This window comes from Poecilia reticulata, linkage group LG21 (genome assembly GCF_000633615.1).
Source record: "Poecilia reticulata strain Guanapo linkage group LG21, Guppy_female_1.0+MT, whole genome shotgun sequence".
Taxonomy (NCBI): domain Eukaryota; kingdom Metazoa; phylum Chordata; class Actinopteri; order Cyprinodontiformes; family Poeciliidae; genus Poecilia; species Poecilia reticulata.
In genome coordinates, this window is record NC_024351.1 from 15982341 (window position 1) to 16009477 (window position 27137).

Below are 27137 nucleotides of genomic sequence, written 5' to 3' on the forward strand. Positions count from 1 at the left end.
GGTTGAAACACTGACGACGAGGTTCTGCAGGCAGAGGGGTAAAACCACGACAAAATGAACTCGAGAGCATCCAGAAGCAGATCTTCCAATTTTTTATTCCCCCCCCCCCCAATTCATCGCTGAGGAAAAAGGGGGAAAGCGCAGGTCTGAGCGGACGAGGTGAAAACAAAACATAAAGGCGGAATGGGACGGTTGAGATGGGCGGCGAGCTCTTTATGACAGGCACCGCGGGGTGGGGGGTTGGGGGGCGGGCGACCCCTTCACGCCAACACAGACAGCATCACGGATTTCAACTCTGCACTACTTTTTTTTCTTCATTTACTTTTTTTTTTTTTTTTACATGCTGTGTTTCCTTTTTCTTTCAAGTTTTACCAGGAAGTGCTTAATTCGCTGAAGTGGCTTGCTTGGTGGGAGGGGGTTAGGGGAGAGAGACCGCACCGCCTCCGCTCTCGGCTACGCGGATTCGGCAAGGCAAGGTGCAGGAGGCCAAGCAGCGCGACGCGCCCTGCTTGGAACGCGTCAGATGTTTTTTTTTTGTAATTGTACAAATTTCTCCAATGAGCTGGCGTTTCACGTTAACGTATTGTTAATACTTCAATCCGCAGCAAATGTCCCCTTTCGATGACAAAAAAGGCACTGTGAAAGGAAAGGCTTGAAAAACTAAAACGCACCTCTTCGGCTTCTAGTGAGAGTTGCGTAGCAAAAAAATAAAATAAAATAAAAAAAATCCACCCAATTTCTGCTCAATTACATGCGTCAAACCCACACCTCTCTTCAAGTGCTCGTAAAAGCCTCGTATTGATGACTTGTTCTGAATGGATGCAAATGGACGGGTTAAAAATTAAATCCCATCTTATGAGTAAGTGAAGCTGCAGGCCAGGTTTGGCTTTGCTAACTTATTGCCTACTGACCTAAAGTTTTTTCAGTGAAGTGGAAAAAAATGAAAGCAGTTGGCACCAAAATAGACTTCTTCACAGAGACGTGGATGAATCCAACTGATTAAACCCCGATGGCGGGTCCGTTTTCGTCGAGAGAATGAAAAACATCAGAGCAACCAACAAAATGGTTACACATTAAAAGAAGCGTCTCCTCTTTTTCTAGTTTTATTTTTTATTTTTTATGAGACGAGCTCCTCATATACTACGTACGGAAAAATATAGACAGCCGTTTTGTTCAAATGTTATGAGAAAAATAGCTATTAAATATATACGTATATATGTAGAAACAGCTGACTTGTTTCACCAAATTATGTTTTTTTTTTGTTTGTTTGTTTTAAATCTTCGACCTAATATAGCTAAGGGCTTGTACTATTTTAACAAGCACCTGACATCCATAGATAAGAAGCAAGAAGATCAGACAGCTCACACACTGAACAGAACACCTGAGAAGAATGACCAGAAGAGGGCAGCACAGTACCTCAAAAACACAAGCTGAGGAGAGAGAAACAAGGGAGGAGGAGAAAACAAACAAAAAAAAAAAAACGCTTGTTTTGGGGGAAGAGACGTAGAGATCAGGACTGGTCTCTGCATCCCAGCAGGGCGGGCGTTGGGAAGTGAGGGAGGACGAGCACCGCTTGTCCTTTTCAAAGCTTACTTAAAACGGGTAGCTTCAGACATTTTCAGTGTCGGGAGTTTTCTTGGCCTGTTCTGCACTGTGCTGCGCTGAGATACCAGAGTTCTGTTGTTGTGCTGGCCCTCCGTGGGCCTGTGGTTCCTCTCTGGATGCCGCCGTTATTTACTTTTTTTTTTTTTGGATTCATTGTAAAGGTTGGTCTGTCTCTTAGTGGGCGTCGTGCGTCGTCAGCATTTCCTCGGCTCTTCGGTGCAACTCCAACGCCGTGACGGTGGAGATGTCTTTCGGAAGCTCCGATTTCCTCCTCACCAAAGGCCGCTCTCTGCGCTGATCTTTTTGGATCTGTGCACAAAAGACGAGCGTCAGTCAAAAAAAACACGGGCGCCGCGCACAGCTCTGCTGCGCGGTCATTTAGCTTCTGCGCCGACGGTCGCCACTCTTGACATCCGTCACTGTAACGTTTCGGCGCGTCTTTTCCAGCACGATGCAGCCGAATCAGCAGCTGTGCGAATGACTCACACCGACGGAAAGATTGGACGTGCGGAGCAGATAAGCGCTTCGCAACGTGGAGAAACGGCAGGTCTGCAAAATCAAAGCAGTATGCAAACTGTTTGCTTTTGTCTAATAAACCTCGACACAGCAACTTGCCTGATTACACACACCTTCAGGTTTTAATCTTTGTGTATTTCATTGGGGTTTTGTGTGAAACACCAACCCCAAGCGTAGTGATTTTTGAATCCCATTCTTGTTTAATAAAATAGTTCAGATTGGATGAAGAGCATCGGTGGGTATTTATTTTCAAACAACATGCTAGAAGCTGCTAAACCAGGCTTTCAAAGTTTGGGATAAGTTGATATTATGACTAAAATTTGTGTTAATCTTCTCCAGCTTTTCCCCTGACCCTTCTATTGTATTCCTTAACATTCATGAAACTGTTTGCAGACAAACTGTTGAGGTTTGCGGAGAAAAGCTGTTATTACCGAGTTCGGTTGCAAACATGAAGACTGTTTACTAATAGGGTGATTTCAGAGGGCAAGTAGCTGCACTGGAGTTTATGCAGGGGCCTGAATATATTTTGCACTATTTTAGATTTTTATTTCGGGAAATAAATAAATAAATAATTATTCCCCAACACAATTGCACAAAATCTCAATGAAATACACAGAAATTGTTTATGGCAAAAGGGAAATATCCCAAAGAGTGTGAATACTCGCAAGATTTCTGCAAGTCAGACGTAAATATAACTTTATGCCTCACTAACGCCTGAACAGAAATCATTAGAATCACAATGTAAATGCTGCCTCTGAACTTCAACTACTCATCCCCAACATAAAAAGCCAAACTGAACACTAACCTAGTGAACTCATGAGTATGAGATCTTTTTTTTAAGTCACTTTTTATGTAGAATTGGAAGCGAATCAGTCTCTCTTTTAGCTTGTTGGAAACTGGATGAGAGTCTTCGCTGCTACACTCCACACTGACCTGTGTGGCTCCCTCCTCTACTGTTTGCTTTAACACACTGACATCTTCTATCAGCGGCACATCTGTCTCCATGTCCATCGCACCGCCTGATCCTGGAGGGTCAATGTACACCAAAAACTGTACACAGGCACAAAAGACGAATAATAAGAGTCACTCGTGTAAACTCGACTGAAACCTGCATGTTATCAATGCTTATGCGCCACAAAGTGACTGAGATTGCACCTAGTCCCTCCTGGAAGACAAATTTGAGACTGTATCAGCTGAAGCGTCCGTGACTCCGGTCAAAATCAGAGCGAAAATGAGCGCAGCTTGCTTCGACCAGACATCCGTGAAACTGCTGCTGTGTGTTCATCTCACCTGTGGGTTGGACTTTGCGAGATTCTCTATCTTCAGCCATGCGTCTTCTCTCTCCTTCCATTTGCTTTTCTCTCTAAGACAACAAGGCGGTTCGTGAGCTTATTTCTCCAAACAAAGCTAGTCATGTTTTCCACTTCCGATTCTATTTTCAGTGATTTATGCCATCTCTGTAATTAGGTCAAATTTAATGCCCCTACCCTGGAAATGTCGGCGCGACTCGCAATCGACTTACTTGCTTTTCTCCGCTTTGAACTGCTGGGTGCAGTCGTCAAACAGCTTCTGATTCATCTCCATAAAGAGCTTCAGAGCGTTGTAAATCAAGCCGTGGATTGTCCTGCGGACACACAAACATTCCTGTGGCTCACTCGTTTAGCCCACAACAATTAGGCGACTACAACACACCCCCACGTACGCGGCAGAGAAAACACCAAGCCCCGGACTCACTTGTTCCAGTGGGTCTTGGAGTTGCGGTAAAGGGCTGGGAACATGATGGGAAGGATCTTGGCGGCGTTGTCGCTGATCAGGCTCATGATGTACTCGTTGTTCCAGTAGTAGAGAGCGCGCTCGGCCACCTAAACGATACAGTTCGTCCCACGGTTTACGTCACGCGGACAAACAGAAGGACGAAAACAAAGTAACCGGAGACGGCCGACGGAGAAAAGCGAGCGAGCCGAACCTGAAAGTGTGGACTCGACACACACTTGGCGAGCTGTCTGAAAAGAGGCTCCATGACTTTGACGAACTCCGAGGGCTCGATGACGTCCAGGATCTCCTCCAGCTCGTTGAGGAACATCACCTCCTTTGGACTGTGGGTCTTTGGCCAATATTTTAACAAAGCCATGACGGTCTGCATGGACACACACACAAGCAGGTTCACAGGGAGTCAGAAGAGCTCTGTTAACCATCCAGGACAGTGCAGCAATGCTTTCCATAAACCTCAACACGGCTCTTATTTGGAGCGTAAAGCAGCAGAACAAAGACGATGTTTTACAGACGATACAATGATCTCTGTTCCTGCAAAAACAATCTACAGTATTATTCTCATGTTGCCCACTTCTACTACTACTACTACTACTACAAGGGTTTAGAGCTAACAATTAATTTAGCAATTTATTACTCTATTGATTATAGGAATAAAGAAATTGGTATAGACTACGTTTCTTATTATTTTGTGCAAACGTATGTATTTTTTGTACGGTTTTGGCTTAATTACTGCTCTGAGTGTGCTGTTCTTTCAGCATTTTTTTATTTTTCTTTCTGGTTTATGATGTTGACCAATGTTAGAAAAATGAAAATCTAATTGATGGCATCTGCAGTATTTCAGCCACAAGTTCCACAACAAATTTGATACTCAACAGTTAGGGATTTTTTTTTTTTAACTTCCTAGTACCCGTTCCCCGTGAGTGCAGGATGACCACGTGAATCTGTTGCCACACGGGCTTTTCAGCTACAACCTTGCATTGCAATAAAAGAAACAAGAGCAGCCTCCCAATATTCTTTCACAAGATGAAAGGTGGGGCTACACAATCCCAGGCAGACCTTCAATAAAGCACAGAATCCCATAAAATGTCCAATAAGAGCGTTTCTTCTTAATGAAAACAGTGCAGAGTTGAGTCATCGTTTCTTGAAGGAAAAACTGCTGCAGAGTTTTACCCACAAAGCGAGAGCACGAGGGGAGGAAACGCAAAGCGGCACGTGTTGAAAAGCTAAACAAGGCGATACAGAGGTGGCGAAGCAACACATCGGCTTTCTGTTGGGTTTTGCGAGGTAGTTATCTTTAATGTTCTAGCCGCACAGCACAATGTTGCTTCTGCTCGTAGCAGCAGATTCAACTACACTAAAAACGTCCATCTGATGAAGTAATAGTGTTTTGCTACGTCATTGATGGTGGCCGATACGACGACCTTAGACCACAAAGGACTAGAAAAGAACAACAATTTGACAAATTGACAAGAGCTGTTTACAGAAGGAAATTCTGATTTTACACCATTTATTTACAGCAACATTATATACAATTTAAATTTTTAATATATAAACAGTATTTTAATTCCTTTAAGCCGGTAGACATTTAAAATACGGGACGAATAATTAATAAAAATCTTAAATTTTAATTGTTAAAACAACAACTACTGAAACGAGAGAGAGATATGATATCCGACCACGTCTCAAAATTAAACGCTAGCAGCGACTAAACACTCTTCGCTGATGAGATTTAAAACACATTTCAGGTGAAGACTGCTGTGGCGTCTTTTTAATGAAACCTAAGCAAACAGGATGTCTGCGCGGCTAATTCAATTATCGATACAAACGACCTGACGGCATTAACGAGTCCAACCTTACCGGCTCTGTGAGGGTGCTGTCCTTCTCCAAGAACTGGACCACACAGTAGGCCAGCTGTGAAACACAAACACAAGTCTCACGTCAGCCACCTTCTGAAGCGAAGCTAGCAGGAAACGGGAAAAGGTGTCACACCGAGGGGGAACTTACCTGTGGGTGATAAACACTCAGAGATTTGACTTTGTGTAAAGGCAGAAGGACTTTCAGTAGAAAAATTTTGTGCTCTTCTTTCAGTGGCAAAGCAAATCCGTTAATTATGCTGCGGATGAGGAAAAGTGGTCATTGAGAACACGCTCTACATATCTAGTTTCAATTTTAGAAAAAAAAATAAAAACCAAAATTTTATTCTGCTGCTGAAATAATAATAAAAAACACTCATTTCATAACTCAGTTCTTCTTCCACATTTGGACATTTGAGAAGAGAAGCGTTATCTAGTTACTGCCTGTTTGTTCCTGTAACGGTACAATGCTGATGTTGGATTTAGATTGAGCCATCCGATAAAGGGCAATTTCACAACTTTTGTTTGGCATCCATACCAGCTTACGCTCAATTTAAAAATGTGTGACACATAAGACTTCTCCGTATGTTCCCTGGACTACCCCACACAAAATACAAGTTAAATCACAGTCTCTGAGCTGCGATATGTGGTCAGGAGTGTCAGTGATGCTTGTTTTTATTTTTAAATGACTGTATCTATTTGTAGGCACAGTTGGAATAGCTTGTGGTATAACAAGTCACAGATGGAGGACACCATTAAAAATATATATCAGTATAAAAAAAAAGATCTCAGTTTTTCAGAAATGGACATCTTTATCAAAGTACAAAGACTCCTCATGATTCCATGCTTAATTTTATTCCCTTTAACATAAAAATAAAAAAAAAAACAAATGTTTTCTCTAATTACTTTGTCAAAATCAAAGCCTTACCTGCCGAGTATTTCCAGTAGTTCTGCTATGCCGTTATGGCGCTCTGTTTCATAAATGAACCTAGGGAAGAACGCATGTTTTGACTCGACCTCCGACACTCAACGCAAACAACGACTGCTTACGATCAAGCTTAACGACTAAAGCACACTCACGTATAAAATATGTTATTTATCTGTTTCCTAATGTACGCTCGCAGACCCAGGAACTTGCCGTAGATGCGATGCAGAGTGGTTTTTAAAAAATCTCTTTCTCTGGGATCTTCGCTGTCAAACAGTTCCAAGAGCTGAAACCAAAAGAAACATACAAATATTACTAGAAATGACCTGACAACGAGCATAATAAAAAAATATATACATTTACACTCCCTCTTGACACTTTAACGTTGACAAGCCAAGGTTCTCACCTGCATTACAAACTTCTGGTCAATATACTTTTTGGCAACGTTAGGTTGGAAGTCTGGTGACTCTAGAAACCGTAGGAAAAATTCATACACCAGCTGTGGGAAGAGAGAAACCAGTTGACTTATTGGTTTCCAGTGGATATGAAAGCTTACTCCGGCTGTGTTTAGTGACTGTGTGTTACCTGTAGATGTGGCCATGCCGCCTCTAGCGTGGGCTCGTCCTCCTCAGGGTCAAACTCTGCACCGGTGGGGTTCGATGAGGGAGGCAACGTCCTAAACATGTTCACAGCAAACTGGGAGGAGCGGGGGGAGGGGGTAACAAGGAGGAAAAATATCAACATTTGGACTTTATTTTTCACACAGTTATCTCCTAAAACGCGTCATCACACCTAAAGGCTGAACCTGACCGATTGCATCCGTCAGCCTAACAGAAATCGATGCTGCGCTTGCACATTAACCTTTTCTCAATTCCAGCTTCACTCTTACTTTAGCTGACATCTCGTGAACAAGGCACTTTTTTTTTTTTTAGCAAATTAAAAATCTGAAAAGTGTGCCATTTGGTGCAACCATCTACAGTTGCTGTAGTTCTCTTAAAATTCTTTAGGTCGTGCCTCCACTGCCTTTCGATGAAACATCTCCCAGTTCTTTGTTAAACAGCTCAAGCTCAATCAGACCAGATAGAGATCAGCTGAGATCATCCAGATAACATCTGATGACTGACTGTCAACATTAAACATGTGCTGATGTAAACCATTTAAAAGTAGCTTTGGGTGTTTAGCTTTGGGTCGGAGGCTTCAACCTTACAACATAAAGAGCCATTTTGCTCTCAGGATGGCATTTTATTTCTATTTTTAGGCTTAAAAAAAAAGAGAATAAAAAAAGAGGCCAGATATTAAAAATAAAAAGAATCACAGGTTACAATCTAATGACAAGGAAAACAGGTCGAAAAATGCATAAGTGTCATTCTTTGTGGAAATTCAATGCACAAATCTGGAGAAAAAAATTGAACAGTTAAAAACCTGCATTTGGCATTAAATCCATTTTTTAAAACAGTAACTGGTTCCGTTTAATTTTTAGCTAAAGTTATTAAAAGCTATTGTGGAAGCCCCTCAGAGCTTGCAGACCCTTGGGCTATCAGAGCTCCATACAGAGAAAACTCTGGTCACTTTGGACTTTTCCCAATGATGCAAAACTTTTGTGCCCGTCAAACTGCAGCCTTTTTAAAACCTGGAGACCGATAACAACCCCATACATACCAAACACAACACCCATTTTGCTAGAAAAAACAACTGCAAAAATTCACCCCTAAACCACAGATTCCTAATGTGTTTGATAACCGTAAAGATAAACATTTTAAGGTGTTTTTAGGGTCTCAAACATGTCCTGAAAAAAGCACCAAGACCCCCAAGTGAAAACCACTTGGACAGCGTTAACATAAGAATACACACTTTATCACCATGAAGGAGTTTGTCGTGTCAGTCCACACTTTGATGATAAAAGCCACTAGAGGACTTCAAAAAGCCCTCGTCTTTAAGGGGGGTCAGAAAAAAAAAAGAAAAAAAAAAGGGGGGGGATGGCGCTGGCAGGAATAAGAGAACATTTCTATGCTGATTTGGCAGCTCGGGTGCATTTTCAGCAGCACTGATCAAATAGAGCCTCAACAACAGCGGAGGGGATATTTGCACCTTGATCATCTGCAGTTTACAATGTGGCACTGAGGCCAGGCTTTGATTAACATCAAAGAATTTTTAATTTGGCTTGGGAAAACAAGTCGGGTAATGTGGATGCATCCTGACCACAACCCTGGAGGACCAGCAGGAGGGCGGTGAAAGCTAAGCCTGAATAAATGCTCAGAATCAGAACTACAGAAGGTTTAGTTGCAGATTTCGGGGTCTTTAAATGTAAGAATAACGTAATTCCCACCAACCTCGTTATGATCAGAAGCGTTTTAACATTTGAGGAGCTTCTGAGTTAAGAAATGCCCGAGCGACTATCGTGACTTAAAACTTTAAACAGACACCAAAGCAAAGATAAACGGGTCCGTTAGAAGATACCATCTGTATCTGAGCCTTTATCGTGTCATTCAGCAAAAAAAAAAAAAAAAAAAAAAAAAAAAAAGAAGAAGAAGAAGCCAACTAGGATCTAATCTGTACTTTAGATTTTTTTCAATATTAAGCCTGAAACACACATCTCCACATATCTCTGAGCTGATCATACAGCAGAGAGATTACCACCCAGAGGGAGACATTATTGTTTCACACTATTTGCTTTATGGAAAACATGTCGTTTACCAGCATATTTATGTGAGAAGCAATAAGTGGGTGAATTCTTGCTGCAATCTTTGTCAGTACCAAACACTAAATCTGAATCTAAGAAAGACCGACTGGTTTTTTCCCCCCCTCAATTTTAGCCCTAATGTTTCTGGTCTGTTTATGTAGAGTAGGTGTGGAGCTTTATAGACCCTCGACCGGGGAATGAGATGCAAACATACTCAGAAAGGTAAATACGTTCTCAGTTAACATGATTTTAATTGTGAAATAAATACGGCAATCCTTAGTTTGAATGTTTGCAATATGTTCAATATCACTTTTCAGTACATTAAAATTGGAATAGAAATAAGAACAAAATACTAAATATTCCTCAATTTAAAATAGTTCAGTATTGAAGAAGCATTTTCTTTTTTTCCGATTTCCATCCACTCTGGTCATTTCAAGGCAATTGATCAAAACACTTTGAAGCAAAACAAAATAGTGATGCATCAGATTTTCTAAAGACACTTCCCCTTTCAAAAGGTTTGGCAACAAGCCAAACTTTAGTAACGTGAGCACAGCGAGCGAGCCGCTCATTACGCGAAACAAACGTGGGAATATACTGGAAAAAAGTTCTGCTGAACGTCTGAACCCTTAGAGAAGGGCGAGCTGATGAAAAACATCCACTACAAAGCCGCAAAAATGTTTAAACATTTTGGTAAAAACAAACTGTGGATAGGTTGATTAGATAATTGTATTTAGGGGAATAAATCAGGGGCTCGTATTTACAGTTTTGAGGCTAATTTAAAGGTAAAATTAGACTACAAATTAACTGAAAACAAACTGATGTAATAAGGGTGAAAGAGACCAGGAAGGCAACTTTCTGGTTCAGAATAAAAACTTCCGTGTGTTAAATTAGGAAATATTTTCTTAATACGACTTCAGAGATAAACGGTACAGTTAGCATAGAAGTTTGCATCCATCTGGGGACGTTTTGTCCAGATTTTTGAACAGAGAACCTGAAGTCATTTGTGACTGCTTTGACACTGACCATATGAACTACTTCTGGGTAGATGGGCTCTGTGATGACATTCCTGTTGTGGGTGATGTATTCCACCATCTCGCTCAGAGCGGCTCGCTTCACCTCCTTCCATTTCAGGTCGCTCAGGGGGTCCGAGACGAAGTCGAAGAGGACGCAGCACTGACGCAGCTTCTGGATGAACAGCTTCTCCTGCTCTGCTGGGGGAACGTCTAGGAAACAGAAAACAGACGGGGAGCTGAAGCGAGCTGCCAATGTTTTAGTGGAGGAGAAAAAACAACAACAACAAAGTTTCTGCACAACACAACATATAAAGCAGTTAAAAATGTTTAAGGCAGCGAAGAGCGACTATGAAGGAAAAATCCATCAGAAAATGCCTTGCTGGGCAAGAGTTGAGCAGGAAATGACTTGCATGCTCACTCTGTGATTACTGCCAAAAATCAAATGTGAATGCTAAATCGAACATTTAGCATTTCAAAGACGGCTCCCGCCACTACATCAATGATGCAGAGGATCCAAGTCATGATCCCTGGGGAACATGAGGCCACACCTGTCCACATATTATAATTAGCATAATTAACCCGTCAGTCTGAAAACACAAATATCATTTCAGTTTGTAGAAAACTTCCGACTAATTGAGCTAAACTATTCCAGTCGAATCTACGATTGAACATTGGGGCCAGAATACGACTTTTTAATTTTTCTGATTCTGAGAATGAAGTCATAGTAGTACGACAATAAAGTAAAAATAATGACAATAAAGCATTCAAATTAGCAGAGTAAAACCATAATACCAGAAGACTAAATAATAATTTGAGAGAATGAGAAATCCTAAATAATAAAAAATTGATTAATGTTGAACATCTTGTGAAGTTATACTTTGCCATCGGTTTTACTGATAGGATAATGTGACATCTTTTAACAAATCACCATCAAATTATTTTCGTCAGCGGGACTTTTGAAACAATTGAACAAACGACTCAGAAAGATCCACAGACTCAACTACTCGCGTTCATTAAACAAATTGTGTCTTGTAATTTAGGAAATGTCCCGCTAATATTGTGACTGTATTCTCATAAATAAATAAAAATTCTCTTATAGTCTGGCCCAATAATCTTGTCGTACAACTCACAGAAGCAACGACTGAAATAAAAGCCACTTTTTTAAAATAGTCTCTCTCATTTGTAATGTCATTTCTAGAAAAGAAATGAGAAAAAAATTTTAATTGATGTGGGAAAAAAATATATATATATCTGATTTTATTTTTAAGTCATATCACCCAGTATTTAGGAGATCCTGTACAAGTCATCTATTGAAACATCATCTCCTATAAGAGTAAAAAGCAAGGCAAGGGTTTCAAACAGTAGGAAGAAAAAAAACACTTAGTAATAAAGCCACAGGCGTTGTCCATCCATTCAGGCATGTTTAAAGGAGCTCTAATGCACTCTTTCACCTTCAGCTGCACTCTGTACCAAATAAGCAGAGTCCTTTGCAGCAACTGGACTGACCTGCAGCACATTTTGAAAGACAGCAGTCAGACTTCACTTCTTAAAGCAACAACTGCATGTCGCACAAAAATCTCATTCATTCCACCAACAGTTAGGAGCGTAAACACACTGTTGCCATCACAAAGCAATTTGGCACTCAAAGCAGACATGGTGAGAGGCACAGACACAGTCTGCCAATAAGCAAAACAACGTTTAGAAAATGTCTGTAGCAACAAGTAAATGCTCAAAAGGCATTAAAAAAAACACACACGCACACCAATGAATGAGCTACAAGCTACAAATAGTGCCACACAATTCCCTCGCCTCCAACACAGCGGGATAAGAGACCTAAAAGATCACAGCGTGAAACCTGTCCGTGGAGCAGCATTAATCACTTCATTGTGACTCAGTTCCTCCTTAAACAGCTGCATGAGTGTAATTTGTCACCATGGTGGCCGCAAAATGGAGCCAACACTTAGGCCCGGTGGGTGACCACGCTTAATCAGAGGTGCATGTCGGCTACGGCCATCTTGCACTACGGTCACTTGCTGACACGATCAGGCGAAGACGTCAGAGGGCGAGAGGCGAGGTGGTTGGTTTTTAAGAAAGTCGTTTCTACGATTTTCACAAATTGGAGATGAGTTGTACATGGTCATCAAATCATAGGTCAAGTTTTTTTTCCCATCAAGAAGGCAGTTCAAAGTGTTTTACACCTTAAAAACAATTGATGCAGAACACAATTATAAAATAAGCAATAAGCTGCGCATTTTGTCAAATGCCGTCGTCGAAATCGTCAAGCAAAAACAAATCAAATGTCGATCAATGTTCCATTTAATAATAATCAAAGGAAACTCTAAACAGGTGGGATTTTAGGCTCGATTTAAATGGGCTCAGTGTTTCAGCATCTTTGCAGTTTTCTGGAGGTTTGCTCCAGAAAGTTTCCATTGTGAATTAAATCAAAACAACTTGAGAGTTTTTATCTGGAGAGGCTAGATGAAAACTACAATGTTTTCTTTGAAAATGCAACTCTGACCAGCAAAGGTGGAGAAAGCCTGGGTTATGACGTAATTTCAGAAAAGCAAAGCAAAAAATAAAAAAACACACCTAGTAATGATCAGAGATGATGTTTTAGGAGATGACGTTTGTGCAAACAGTTTCAGACTTGAATGTTGATGGTAGATAATTTTAGAAACAAGACTTACCTCAACATTACATTGCCCTTTGATTTTGGGTGTTTAGCACATGATGAGTAAGCACACAAATAAATATAACTTAATTATTTGAGGGTAGAATTTCTGCATAAGCTTCTTCCTTTTCTCCCTACAATCTGATATTCTAGCAATGCAGAAGCACGGCTTTCTGCCGATTTCACCGAGAGGTTTTTATGCAAATGAAATATGATGACGAGATCAGAACACCAGTGCCAGTACAAACAAGTGATTGTTTATTTGTTCCATTCTCTTAAAGCAGAATGACATGTTTGTGCAACGATTAACGAGAAGACGTGAACAAAAAACGGTTTGAGTTGACGCTAAGAAAAAAAAAATAAATCTAGAAACAAGTCAGCAGTTACCAGCAACAAACGGGATCCATGTAACCACACCGCAGGATAAAAAAGCTAGGTCTAGGCTTTAGCAAGCACTCTCAGAGAACTGCGGCGTTTTAAAACTGTGCTCAAAAAGACACATTTTGAATATTCCACATGAGAAGCTTTCTAGATGTGAAGCAATTGGTTTTCAGCTGGACTGTCTGTGACCTGTGAATGGCCAATCATGCCGAGATATCCATTTCTATGCCGGTTAATTATACATGAAAGCCACAGGAAGATAAGATCGTGTATGCTGTAACAGGAACAAAAGCACCACAAGCAGACTGCTCGAAATGAAAATCCTCAGGCCGAATTTCAAAAAAAAAAAAAAAAAAAAAAAAAAAAAAAAAAAAAAAAAAAAAAAAAAAAAAAAAAAAAAGATAATCAAGCTAAATACGCAATGAAATAGTAGCACTTTTTCCCCCCACATGCATGAAGTTGATGATTTTTGATTAAACTGAATTAAAAATCTAGTTAAAAAGTGAAGGAGACGCATTTTAATGCACAACCAGGAATAAACAACAATCATTTATGTAAAATAAACACAAGTTATACTTTTGTGAACAGATTGACTTAAGGAAAATGAATGCATGTCAAACTACTTCCAGTCTGGCTTCGTGTTTGCTTGTATAAATGGTTAATCAGACCTCGGCCCGTATACCGGCCCAGACCCACAACATCTATCGGCTCCGGTTACACAACAGCACTAGGGTTTCTGAGCCGCCCTAAAATATTAAGAGACATGCTGTGCAACTGCAGACTTCACACACAGGCAACACTGCATGGCTGGGAACATAACCTTTACTCTTCTAAAGACTCCAGCTTGCACACAGGAAGCCAGTTGTAAACAGCGTTTGCTTTAAGAGTCGCCCTCTGAAAGTTTGATCAAACTAATAAAGCGCCACCACACAGCCTTGTTTTTTTAAATGCTAACGCAGGCTAAGCGTGGAAGAGGTGGGGGTTTTTTTTGTGCTGATAAATGTCATGAGTAGGCTCGAGTTAAAACATTCGCTGATCTCCATCAGTAGGTAAAGGAACTTGGGCTGCGGGAGGAATACAGATATAGTTACAAAACCCACTAAATGTGCAGCAGCAGCAGCGACACTTCAGCAACCTGCGAGTGTCAGATTACAGCAGATATACAAAACTCTGTGCATTACGGACAGACTCAATCTGAAAGCAAGCTTTGACCCAACTTCCTACATATGACATCAATAGTAAAGATGGGGGAGGGGAGATGCAGGCAAAACTATCACTCTTTCACTCTCTCAGCGACTGAAACGAGCCGTGTAACGTTTTTGGCGAATCCCTTTCGTGTTGGTATACAAACACCACCACCTGCTTCCTCCCCCAAACACACTCCTGCCAACAAAACCAACCAAAAAAAAAAAAAAAAAACAAATACACAGTTGCCTTGACTACAAATGCTGTGTTTCTTGCATCACAAGAGTTTATTAGTGAGGGCTGTATGCCTAAATTTTTTGCAAGTTTCCTCTTGAAATAATAAAAAAAAAAAACACCAAAGGAGCAGATTTGCTCTTCTCACCTCTAAAATGCATCAGGGCCGTAGGCTGGAAGGGCCCGTTCGAGCTCGGTGTGTCCACAACCATCCCGGTGGCAGTGCTAGTACATGCCAACATGAGTGAGCCGAGGCAGGAGGCAGGGAAGAACAGGGCAGCCCGGGCTAAGGCGAGGAGCCAGCCTCCATTTTAGCACGAACGCTGAGCAGAAAATGAAGCTCCCCTGCCGCTGGAGGGAACCAGCTAGTTAGTGACGTCATGTCCGACTGCTGCCACCCGATTGGCTGGCTGCAGTCACATGGGTGGGGCCGTCAGCATAAACAAACACGAGGGAGGGGACTGACTGGTGGACCGGAGGGGAAGGCCTGCTATTGTGATGGGGAGGGGGGGAGAAAAGAGCAAGCTACATCTGTCAAGAGTTTTAAAGCACAGAGAAACTTCAGCCTGTTTAGTTGTTTATGCATTAAATAAAGATAAAAAATTTCCTTTTATTTGAAGTTTCTAATTAAAAAAAAAAAAAGTGCTGAATGTTAAACTTCAAACTGTTCAACTGCTTTTGTCCACTAACATTAAGAACAAGCAAGGAACCCACAGTGTTTGTCCACACAAATCCAGACTGTTTAGTTTGAATCAGGAACCTGCCCAGCTGTTCTTCAGGGTCCCTCCCAATTCTATGTTTATGCAGAGTTCGTTCACACGTCTGTGTGATCTTGCGCGATAGATGGCTCATCAGGAACGCGGCCTAAGCCCAGGTGTGTGTGTGTGTGACTGAGAAACAGGAAGGCAGGAAGTCTCATTTCAAGCAGCACAGGATGTGCATGTACACTTAGCCGCATTCTGTCTCAGCGGCAGCGAGGACAAAACCCCTGCACTGTAGGGCTGTGCAGGAAAAGGGCAGGTCTGACAATAATGCAGACGGTTCAAGACTGACAAAATCATTCCCGCAAACAGACAGGGTGACTGAAACAGCCACGCAACCAACACCTAGACAATGTTGTATAATCTGCACCGCGAGTGTCATAAACACAGTCATGCACGATGCAAAGAGGAAACCTTGATTTTAGTCTTTTGCATTAGAAGTAGTTACTGTGATTTATATAATTAGATTCAAAAAACACATAGTGCATTCAGAAATAACTGGCCATTTTAGGAGGCACATTCTTATATTTCAGTTTCCCTTTCGACTTGAGATCAATAAAAGGGTGACCTGGCTAAGGTTGGGTTTAAGAATTAAGCATATAAACTTTACTTGTATGGGGTGGGATAATAGCCCCATGATATAACTTTGACTAAAACATGTCTCATAAGCTAGGTAGGGTGCACAATATATCAGCAATAAAATGTTTTTAAACCCAATAAGTAAAACTGGGATGGTATATTTGCCATCTTGTTACATATTTCTTTGTGCTTTGGGAGGGCAGGCAGGGTATTTGTTTGATCATGTGATAGTGATGCAGCACTATCAACACTTTTTTACAATGTTGAAAGGGTAGGTAAATATAATAGAAATACTATCAGTAAACATCCTTTATGTACAATTACAATATCAGTATCGAAAGCCTGCATCGGTCTACACTTTCATATTAGTCCATCCCTAATTGGGGGAAAAAAGCAGTAGGCCTACTTCAGCCAGCTGAATGACTGTGTGCAGCAACAGGTGGGGGAGGCGCTGCAGTGGTGCCAACGTGATTCATTTAGCCTCCTCCTGCTTAGGATATGCTGGCACTTTATCAAAACAAAAGCCCCTCTAAGGACTGCTGAGATTCAATCCGTTTATGCAGGGCGGTAAGCGGAGGGTGTAAAGACATAGGGCAAAAGGTGAAGAACATATGTGGAAGTGGTGCCTCACTTATGTCTGCAATATTCAGCTTGCCGCAACCAAATCTGTTTGCTACTCAAACTTTCACAGTGTGGGATCTCAAATCTAAAGCAGAAGTATGACAAACATGTAACTGTATACATAATCTTCTGCTTTCTCCCATTTTGTGCAACACAGATACATCAAAAGTCATCTATAGTTTACGGTAAGCTATAAATGGCTCAATATTTGGAGGCGTGGCCAAGCCCGACATAATGGCTTCAATCACTTCTTCCGCTTCTACTGATAAACTACAACCATAGATAGATTCCAAACAAAAACAGTGCAGACGTTATCATTCACAACTCCTCTTTCTGTTCGCTAATTAGCCTGGTTGAGATTCAACAGGACAAATTGAACTCAGTGGGAGAAATAACAGAAATTGCACTGAAGGGACATGAGAATCAAGCAGAATTAGAAAACAATTGCACGAACAATGGCTGAATTAAAATTAATGATCCATCGCCTTTTTCTGTGTAGAAATGCTAGAATTTGTTATTGCTATTTGTGTACCTTAATTAAGCTGATATGGTGATTATCAGCTTGATTATAGCTTCAAAACTGAGATAAAATTTTGCAAAAGCAGGTTAATTTTAGTTTGTGTTTTCTGAGTAAAAATGCGTTTTCATTTTCTTAATTTTATGTAACTTCTAAAAAGAAACAGCTAACCCTAACACGTTGCGGCTCTTATGAGGGTTTGTACTTCTGCTTTAAAAGGGCAGGTGGTGGCTGAATTGAGTAAAGAGGAGATGTGAAATTTGAGAACAAATTCTGACAGATCCAGGGTATTACAAACGCTGTTTTTATTACACAAAAATAAATCTGTAAACCTGTAAATCTGTAAAGTCTTCAAGTTTTACCTTTAGATACGTCACTTAAAACTGTATACATCTGCATAAAGTAGTCAAAGAGAAGTCCAAAACTCAGTGCAACTGAATCTGAAACTAAGACAGAGCAGTTTTAACAGTAATGAGGTCAAGTCTTATTCAGAAAGCTATTTTCATGCCATTCTGCTTCCTGGTCGCCGTGCAAGAAGGCAACTCAAGTTAACCAGAACATGCCCACACGTTAATCCTTCAAAACGTGTGTCCAGCATATGCATTCACCAGGCTGGAGTTTTCTGCTCTTTGTTCCTAAAATAACACACGAGTGGCTCTTTTACAGGTCTGCTGATCTTCAATGTCACAATCCTCTAGATGTGCTCAAGGCTCTGATCTATTTAGAGAAATAGACCAATCAACACGGCCGCGAACACGGGTTCTCTTAAACAGTGGCTGAACTTCACGTTCCCCTCAGCAGTTCTGCAATGACCCAAAGACATCTGGATTTATCCACAATTATCTGATAACACACAGCAGTGGATTCAAATTAAGAGTCATATGCTCAAATAATTGAATTTTTTTAATGTGTCAAAATCAGGTTATCTGCAGCTGACAGAGGTGAAATTTTATCCGTGAATCAAAATGTTGTAAATGCTAAATTTGATGATGCCATGATCTAACAGTAGGCTCCAATGTGCGAGAGAACATGATATTTCAAGTGTCATCCATGCAAATTCTGCATGACAACAATAGATTTGGCCGGCTGAATGGGTTTTCACCGCCTTTGATGTCCACGTTTGATGTTTACATCTTTAACCAGGTTTGGTGTTGGTGTTGTTATAGAGGAAAAGAACAAAAAGAAGCTGGAAAATAAAGGTAATCGTGTCGCAATGAATTTTTTTCCCCTAATATTTTGAAGCCACAAATTATAGTTTAATTTCATTTTAGATCACTTTTCTGGATTTTTTTTTTTTTATATATATATATTTAAAAAATTTTCTTTATTGGCACTTCATCTATAAAACTTGAGTGCATTTATATAAAATAATATTGTGAATTATAAGGATTATTCAAACTGCTGGGTTTTTTTCTTTTTTCTCAGAGTAAAACATTACAGAGTAATCATCAACTAAAAACATAGCCTATTAATATTTTTAAATAAGTATGTTAAAAAAAATGTAATACAATGTATTAGATGCAAGTATATTGGAATAATTTTTTTTTTCATGTAGACAGAAAAAAAATAAGTGGTGAAGTTGTGATTTTTAAGAAAACCACAACTTCCTTCAGATCTGTTTTAGCAGATCTTCCTGCCAGCCAATTAAAAAAAAACCCTACTAATAACAGAAAATTTGCCTAAGATGTAAAAAATAAAACTGTTCAGGCCTTTTCAGTCATTGCCTTAGTTTTTCCCCTATTTTTGTACATGCTGCACAGATTGTATAAAAATTTAATTCGATAGCTAAAACTCAAAAATGTGGCAGCACGTTATCTAAAATAGAAACTCAAACATGGAGGAATCCTCTAGGCCAGCAGGTGGCACCAAGCCCTTTCAGACAGACGATGCATGTAGTAAAACTCATTTTACTCATTTTACGCCTGACCATTTTTGCCCTAAGACACATTCACTGGCAGTTTAAAACAACAAGCAAAGAGGAGGCACTTTGAAAATATTTATTTCCAATTCCCACAACTTTACAACACCCTTATTTTAACGATAAAACTGTCTAAAACTGTTGGGGGCATAGATTCTTAATCTGAAAGCAATTGAAATGTGCCGCTTCCTTTTTCTTCTTTTTTTTTTTTTAAATGCACGCATGGGAAGGCTGTTTGTTTTGGCCGGGCCTCACCAGCGTGGCTCTGCAGGACAGGCCTGTGGACATGTGTTTCTATCACAAGGTGGTGAACATGCCTGGAATGAAAACAGGCCAAGCGAGGAGCCTGTTTAGACAGGACCAAGTGATAACATCTACTGGGACACTCTGGGATAATGTTTTGCAGAATGTTATCAAAGCTAACATTGGGGTGTGGGAAGTGCGCGGGCTTATCAGAAATTAAGTTGTGCTCATTGGTTTCTTGACACAACACAAATGTAGCAGCTCGACAAAAGACAAATATAGATGCCTTCTTACTGACAGACTCAACTGGCCTGTGTGTGTGTTAGGTGCAGATCGTTCCAGAAGACTGAAATGAGCCTAAATTGTGCAGAACTGCCAGAGTTGAAGTTGTTCTGCAAGACGGGTAACGACTTTCATCTCTGAGCCAAGTTTTTCCCAATCGAGAAACACTCAGGAAAAGAAAATGGAAAAAAAAAATAAAAAATCACTCTTTAAAGAAATCTAAACTTTCTGTAAGTGTACTTGAAGCCAAGAAAAATACAATCTTTTTTTTTTTTTAAAGTGTGGGTGACACCAAAAAGTTCCTGTGAAAACTCATAAAAAGCTCCCCCCCCCCCCCTCTTTAAAACTGCAGCAAGAGGAACTAAAGTTTAATTAGAGCCACTTAACATTCTGTAGTATACTGTTTTATTTTAAGGGTTCCAGCTCTGTAAAGACAAAAAAAAAAAAAAAAAAAAAAAAAGGAGAGAAAACTTTCCGCCTGTAAAGATGTTTATGAAGAAGGGCAGCTGTTCACCGCAGTAATCTGCAAAGTTCCAGTCAACACACTTCAGCGCTCACCTGTCCCAAAGACTCCGCAACGAGTCCCGCTTGAACTTTGAACAACTTAAAAATGTAGAAACTTTCTGTCTTTGAGAGAACCTGGAGAATTACTTCCAGCAAGTCACAGTGAGCAATCTTGGTAGCAACTTCTTTGCTCCAAACATCTTTCTTAAGATATTTTTGAATGCACCAGTCAGTTGATACAGAAATCAGTTTTTGTTTTTCTGAGAGGTCGGAGGTCATTTCTTTTGTCCCCCCTTTTTTTTTTTTAAATGTAACACTTAAAAAACAACAGAATGCAGGTTCTTTGAAAGAGGTAATACGACTGAATCAAACAGAAAACAAGAATTATCTTTTTATGTACTATTAATAAAGTACATAAATTCAAACTGAATTGTAATAAAAATCTAATTTCTGATATTTTTTCAGTGTTTATCAACAGGAGTAATGGCAGGGCTTCTCCCAGTGTATTATAAGCCTGGCGGGCCACCAGGCTTTACTTCTGCCACCACCATGCTGAGCATTGCTCATTTATTTAAGTCTTTTTAAAATTTTTGCATTTTTTAAGACTTTGTAGTTGGTGTTCAGGTATCAATCTAACAATCTTTCAATAACACATAATTATAAAGTGATATTTTCACATTTCCTGTCAACTTTAAACATTTTTGAACACAAAAACCCGACGGGTCGCTGGATGAATGACTGCCCTAGCACCCAACCACCGGGATTAGCAAGTTTTCTGGGGGAAACTTTGAACGCCATTATATAATTTCTTATAACTGAGAGAAAAAAAAAGAATAAATTATGATAAGAACTAGTGATAATGTCATCCTGTGATAACACCTGAGTAATTCTAACAGCCTGTAGGATGCAATTGGCCCATGAGATCTACAATAAATGTTTCCAAAATATAACTGAATATGATTACTGTTCATTATTTAGCAGCACAGTTGCACTGCTTTAGCTGTGGTAGAAATGTTTTGTTTTATTTTTAGAGCCTTTACTTTTGCATCAGATGTTCCGGTTGTGGGCTGCACAGTGGTTAGTAGCATGATACCCAACAGCCAGAAGCTCCTGGGTTCAACTCAACCATGATTGTGTTTATGTGTGTGTGTTTGTTTGTCCTGACAGACCGACCGGGGTGCAGTTACCAGAACAGTAGCGCTAGCCATTTGTTTGCTTTCGATTATTTCTAAAGCACTGCTAAAGACCGGGGACAGAACTGGTGTGTGTATTCATGCGTTCATAAGCAGAAGCATGCCCGGAGGCCTTATGGCTGTGTCTGCTCCTTACTGTCCCAGCTAGCGATAAGCCGACCAAGGGCTTTAGCATCTCAATATACACCTAGACAGTTCAGAGGAATAAGACGCAAGGAATAGTGGCGCAGTTGGGGAAAACATCTTATCCCCCTATCATCTGAAACACCGTCAAACGGCGCGAACATGGAATTAAAGCTTTATCTCTGGATTACTACTAAATATAGACACTTGGGTTAAATCCAACACAAAATCCATGCCATGTACGTCCTCTGTTTCCACGTATTGCATAACGCCATGTCCAGCTTAGTATTAAAATGCGGATGAGGAAGCATCAACGGATGTCCGTGGATGGTGAGAGAGGGGACAGAGTAAGGACACAAAAAAAATTTTAAAAACATGTTGAATGTATGCTTTTTGGTAAGGCATTGCAAGGATTACATGCGTGTGTACATACTGAAAAAAATAAGAGGAACATAAGCATATGTAATACTTAATTAACCACAGCTGAATGCTTGCAGACACCTAGCGAGAAAGGAGAGATAATTGCAGTTAAATACCTTTGAAAGCGGGGAGTTTCTGCAGCTCCCTGCTGTTGCTCAGGCTGAAACGAGAGGAGCTTTGCCTCTTGTCCTTTTTGACAGGTGTCTGGGAACCTGGCTGCTTCCCCTTTAGCAGCTGAGTGGTAGGAGGAACGCTGTTGCTCGTCTTCCTGTTGGAGCTCTGCAGGACCAGGAGAAAAACCAGCGTCTCTTAAACGGAACAATGCAAGGCTACGCCAAAACAGAGGTGGATGAAGTGGGAAGAATGTGCAAGAACTTCAATATGAACATATGAAAAAATAAGTAAATATATACGTCTAGAGCATGTAGCAACAGACTGGTACATTTAATCATAACCAGCATGTTGCCTCCTACTCAACAGGAAGTCATATACCATAATTTACCCAATATATAGACACTAATAATGAAATAATATATATAAAAATAAAAAAAAAAGTCCAATGGGGGGTAAAGAGCTCTGCTAGTCATCTGAACACAGTGATAAGCGAGGCTGTGTCTGATCCTGATGTTGGGTCACCTGAATGCACAGTATTTCTCTCAGCAGGACCCGAATGCCTGCAAGGGATGCGTTCGACAACACGCTCCTCCCTGACGGCTCAGATCAGGCTGCAGCTGTGGACCTGTCTGTCGTCTGAGTCACAGGGGATTTATCACATTCATTTAAGACCCGGCTAAAATTGGCCGCGCAAGAACAGGAGCACAGGCCGTGCCATTTAGAAAGGCATCTGGTGAAGTTGAAATGAAATTACCCAATTGGAATTTGTTATGAACTGGACTGGCATTAAGATCCATCCATCCATATCACTGAATTGGATTTGCTTTTTTTTTTTTTTCCCCCCCTCTAAAAGTGCCTTGAGACACATGTGTTGTGAGTCAGCACTGTACGAATAAACTGAGAATGAATTCAAACACACGTCGTAAGACCTTGAATGAGACAGTCAGGCCATTTTTTTTAAAAAGAAGAGGGAAATGAGCTGCTGTGTTTTTCATAGATGAGCCGTTTGGGAGGGTTAAAGAAAAATGTTTTACTAAAAGCGTCATAATGTTAGAAAATTGTAAACCTAAACTTCGCTTGCATTTAATGGACACACTCAAATCATTTCGCAAATTTGGTGCAGGTCCACTGAGCCGGTAGAAATTTGAAATGCAGGCCATTTTCCTTAGATTTAACTCAACCAGAGGTGAAAAAGTGAAAGCCTAGTGTAATGCATTAAGTGTACACTATCAAGTGTTAAGGGCAACAGCGCAGTAAGTTGTTAAAACATTTTATTAAATGTGATCATTTAAGATCATTTGAAATGATACAACGAATTACTAAACAGTAACATGAAATATTTTTGTTTCAGTTTATTAACTTAAAAAGTATTCATTACAAGTTAATAGCATTATGACATTAATATGCACAGAGATAAGTGTGTATGTTTTTATTCATTTAATAATTCATTTAGATCAGGGGTCCCCAAACTTTTTCCTGTGAGGGCCACATAACTTTTCCCTTCTCTTAATAGTCCGGAAAATACTGTATATGAAAAAAAATCTAAATGCTCTCTGGTATTGTTCAGGGGGCCCGACCAAACGTGGAACCGGGCCGGATCCGGCCAGCGGGCCGTAGTTTGGGGACCACTGATTTAGATGGTTCCTTGCTATTAAAAACGCAGACAATGTTTAAGAGGCATAAACGCAGTGAAAGTAAGGCGGAGATACTTCTACTACCACTCGGCAGCAGCTTTTTTTTTTTTTAACGGCAGCTCTACTTTGGACTTTATAACTGTGATCTGAAGAGTTTCTGAGGAAGTTTTATCTTGACTGCAAGAAGAAGGAAACTGCATGAACAGTCCCCTGTCTTCCTGAAACAACTAGCTACCAAGCAGTCAAGTTAACATTTAACTACAATTAGCTAGAAGCCTGGCTTCTTCAGAGTGATCTAGTTTGTCTGCTTAACTTGCTACTAATTCGACAGACGTATTGGACTACAGAACTTGTATGCGTCTGTTTTCGGCAGGGCAGTCAAAATAATTTAAAAAAGCTTACTTATCTGCTCAAAAAAGAAGAAAAAAACACATAAATCTGAATACTGGGTGCATTGTCTGTTCAGAGTGTAGGCTGCAAATAAGTCTTCCATGAAAGATCGGTAATTCCGAAGATATTTTAGTGAGAAAACGCAGAAAAATATTCAGACTATTTACACTGATAATATTAAGTGTAACATTTTTGCTAAAAAAATAAACCCTTAACTTTGAAGAATGTTCAGACATAAATCATAATACTTTTTTTTTTCTTATTTTTTAATACTTGTTATCTAGCATATACTTCACTCAAGTGGTGCTCTTGGTTTTTATTTTTCAATTTAAATTTGTTTTGATATTCAAGTGCACACAACATACGTTGTTAAAATAGCACAAGCCAATTAGAATCCATTTTAAAATGCTCTTTGACCTTTTAATGATTAGTGAATTACATAAAATTGTGATTCTACGAAAATAGATCAAGTAAATATGTTCACCATATGGCTGAGCCGTAGCTCCAGACAACCTTAGAAATAATTTGTCTTACAAAAACCTCCAAATACAGATTTGGAGGCTCCACACAGGAGCGATATGCTAGAGAATCGGATCATGTTTTAACTGCAATAGCAGCACCATGTTGCCTTCAAGCAGCAATAACCTTATGTTAATGGCCGCCCCCTCCAACAGCTAGCTAAACATTGATAGCCTGTTACATTCAACAGTTGAAGCTCTAATTCGTACAACTGTTGAGATAAACAGTCTGCTACTGAGAACAGCCGAAACAATGCGAGTAATTTGAACAGCTGCTCCAAAAACATTCACAGTGGGGAAAAAATAAAAAAAGAAATAAAAAAATCATGCGTCTTAAACGCTTTAACTCATCTGACAACCTATTGTTCAGTAAAACTAGTCAGCAGCCTGACGGTCTTTATTTACAGAGGGCTTTTCATACTCGATACGGGCGACACTATGCGCTTTACATATACAAAAACTAGAGGTAGTGACCAGGCGAAAGAAAAAAAGAAAAAGAAAATAAATTATTAAAGAATATGTGGTAGGTGTGTAATTAAACTTCTTATGCCACATTTCTTGTGTCCTTAGGTTTGAACTGAAGGTAATATATAAAACAGTATATTTTAAGAAAAAAATGTTAAAAATGTCTATAGATTGAGAAAGTTATTACATCGTTCTAACTTGACAATAGATCACAAAATGAGTATTTTTTTCCAAGTGAATATTCTAATCTTTCATTTGATGTGAACATTTGCTAATGTTATCTCTTCCATGAAATTCCCTTCCCCCTAATAAAACAATCCTTGTTTAAAAAAAATTGGTTTCTAATCTTGCCATTTCAAAATAAGAAGTTTCAGAGCTGTGCACGCAGTACTGCAACATTGTGAAACTGTGGTGTTTTTGCTCGGCGTCCACTTACTGTCAGTCTCACACCAGCCCACGTGTTGTTTCAAAAATGCGATTTTACCATTAATCTTGGTCTGTTACTATATGGAGAAACCTTGACATCATTAATAAAAGGTAGCAAGAGTTAGAACAGTGTTCTTTCCTGAGTTCAGGGGCTATTTTTCAGCTGATCTAAAACAATTATAAGTTTTCTCAGGTATTTTAAACTTTAAATTTAGAGCAGATTTACATATTTGCCAGACAAATGCAATAACGTGATGATCCATTTTCAGAGGGATGTGAACATTCAGAGTGGGGATTGCTCTGATTTACCTCATGCTCGATATTTTCCTGTCCTCCGCCTCCACTCTTCCCCACTTTGCCAGACTTGGGAGACTCCTGAAGGAGAAAGATTCAGCTGAGTCCAACTCGTTTTAGCGAGTAATGTGAAGCATTAGGGGGCAAGACAAGGCTGCCCACCCAGCCACATTAATGTTTAAGTCCGCAGTTAGCTAGCTGTCGTTACTTTACAGTCATTATTGTTCACACTGCATAGATGAAATAGTCAACAATTAACGCATAAATACCGCAAACAAAACTAAATGAGCGCTTTACTCAAAGCGCAACAAACCACTTTACTGGAACAAAGCAACGCGACACATTCAGCAGTGCTGCTAGTATGTTGGCAAGACAGCGGCTAGCCAGAAATGACTGGTGCTTGGCTAAGATGATGGGACGTTAACACTAATAACTAAACGTCCAAATAGCACCCGGTTTATCTCTAAATACAGTAATATACACTTCACGTGTAGTTCATCCCCTACAGACAAAACCTGTAAAATGATCCCAGACTTACCTTATCTTTTTTGGGTTTATTCGGCATTGTACACGCGTAGCCGCCCTTGCTCCCCTCTCGGATAATCCACAACCAAAACCTTGACAACTCTCCGGGCACTACACTGCAAGGCGGTTCAGCCAGTACTCACGCAGTGATTGGCTGTTGGTTGTCAGCTGACTCACGCGCCTAGTACAGACAGTTTCTGAGAGCCCCCTGCCGGTGAAAGTGTGCAAGTACAGGACATTAAATAGCAGAGGAGCAGCCTGCCAGGCTTTTTACATCACAATTTTGACTCTTTGGAGCGGAGGGAGAAAAACACAGGCGCAATTAAAATTAAAGGTTAATGCTAATAATGTGACCTTGTTCCTCTCCTGGTTGTCTATATATTAAAATAAAAGAAGAAATAGTTATCAATAATTCATCCAGTTCCTCTAGAAGTACTGCTTCATAAAAAAGTTAATTATGCAGTTATGATTTATTAGTTTATTGGGAGGCAGTGGTTCCGCTAAATCTTGATAATGCTTTAAAACTCAAATATAAATATGTAATGTAACGTTAATATGCTTCAACTACTCCCAATTTGTGTGTACTTTTTATTTCTAATAAAATATATGTTTGTATAGATGTGGTTTGCCTTTTAATGGTAAATAAACTGAGCAGAAAACAACCAAAGCCATTTTAAAAGCAATGCCCTTTTTACAAAATAGAACGCATTTTGACGCCACAAAACACCTTTGACATCTTTTTTCCTACAATTTCTCACGATTGTTTTTTGTAGC

At 39.9% G+C, this 27137-nt stretch overlaps 1 protein-coding gene across 4 annotated transcripts; it reads right to left on the reverse strand.

Moving 5' to 3' along the window:
* Positions 1 to 322: 322 nt before the first annotated feature.
* Positions 323 to 26480, reverse strand: ppp2r5cb (protein phosphatase 2, regulatory subunit B', gamma b). Of its 4 annotated transcripts, XM_008398395.2 has the most exons (16): positions 26377 to 26480; positions 25854 to 25919; positions 22114 to 22276; positions 10376 to 10575; positions 7258 to 7368; positions 7079 to 7171; positions 6828 to 6958; positions 6676 to 6735; positions 5899 to 6007; positions 5752 to 5805; positions 4088 to 4258; positions 3856 to 3983; positions 3644 to 3745; positions 3412 to 3484; positions 3055 to 3171; positions 323 to 1914 (listed from the first exon to the last, which is right to left on the reverse strand). In XM_008398395.2, the coding sequence occupies exons 1-16, from the start codon at positions 26401 to 26403 to the stop codon at positions 1780 to 1782; spliced, it is 1740 nt and encodes a 579-aa protein (XP_008396617.1). In that variant the 5' UTR covers positions 26404 to 26480; the 3' UTR covers positions 323 to 1779. The 4 variants fall into 4 exon arrangements, with proteins under 4 accessions (XP_008396617.1, XP_008396618.1, XP_008396619.1 ...); XM_008398396.2 differs by lacking the exon at positions 3055 to 3171; XM_008398397.2 differs by lacking the exons at positions 22114 to 22276; positions 25854 to 25919; positions 26377 to 26480 and adding an exon at positions 14985 to 15210.
* Between the last annotated feature and the right edge of the window lie 657 nt (positions 26481 to 27137).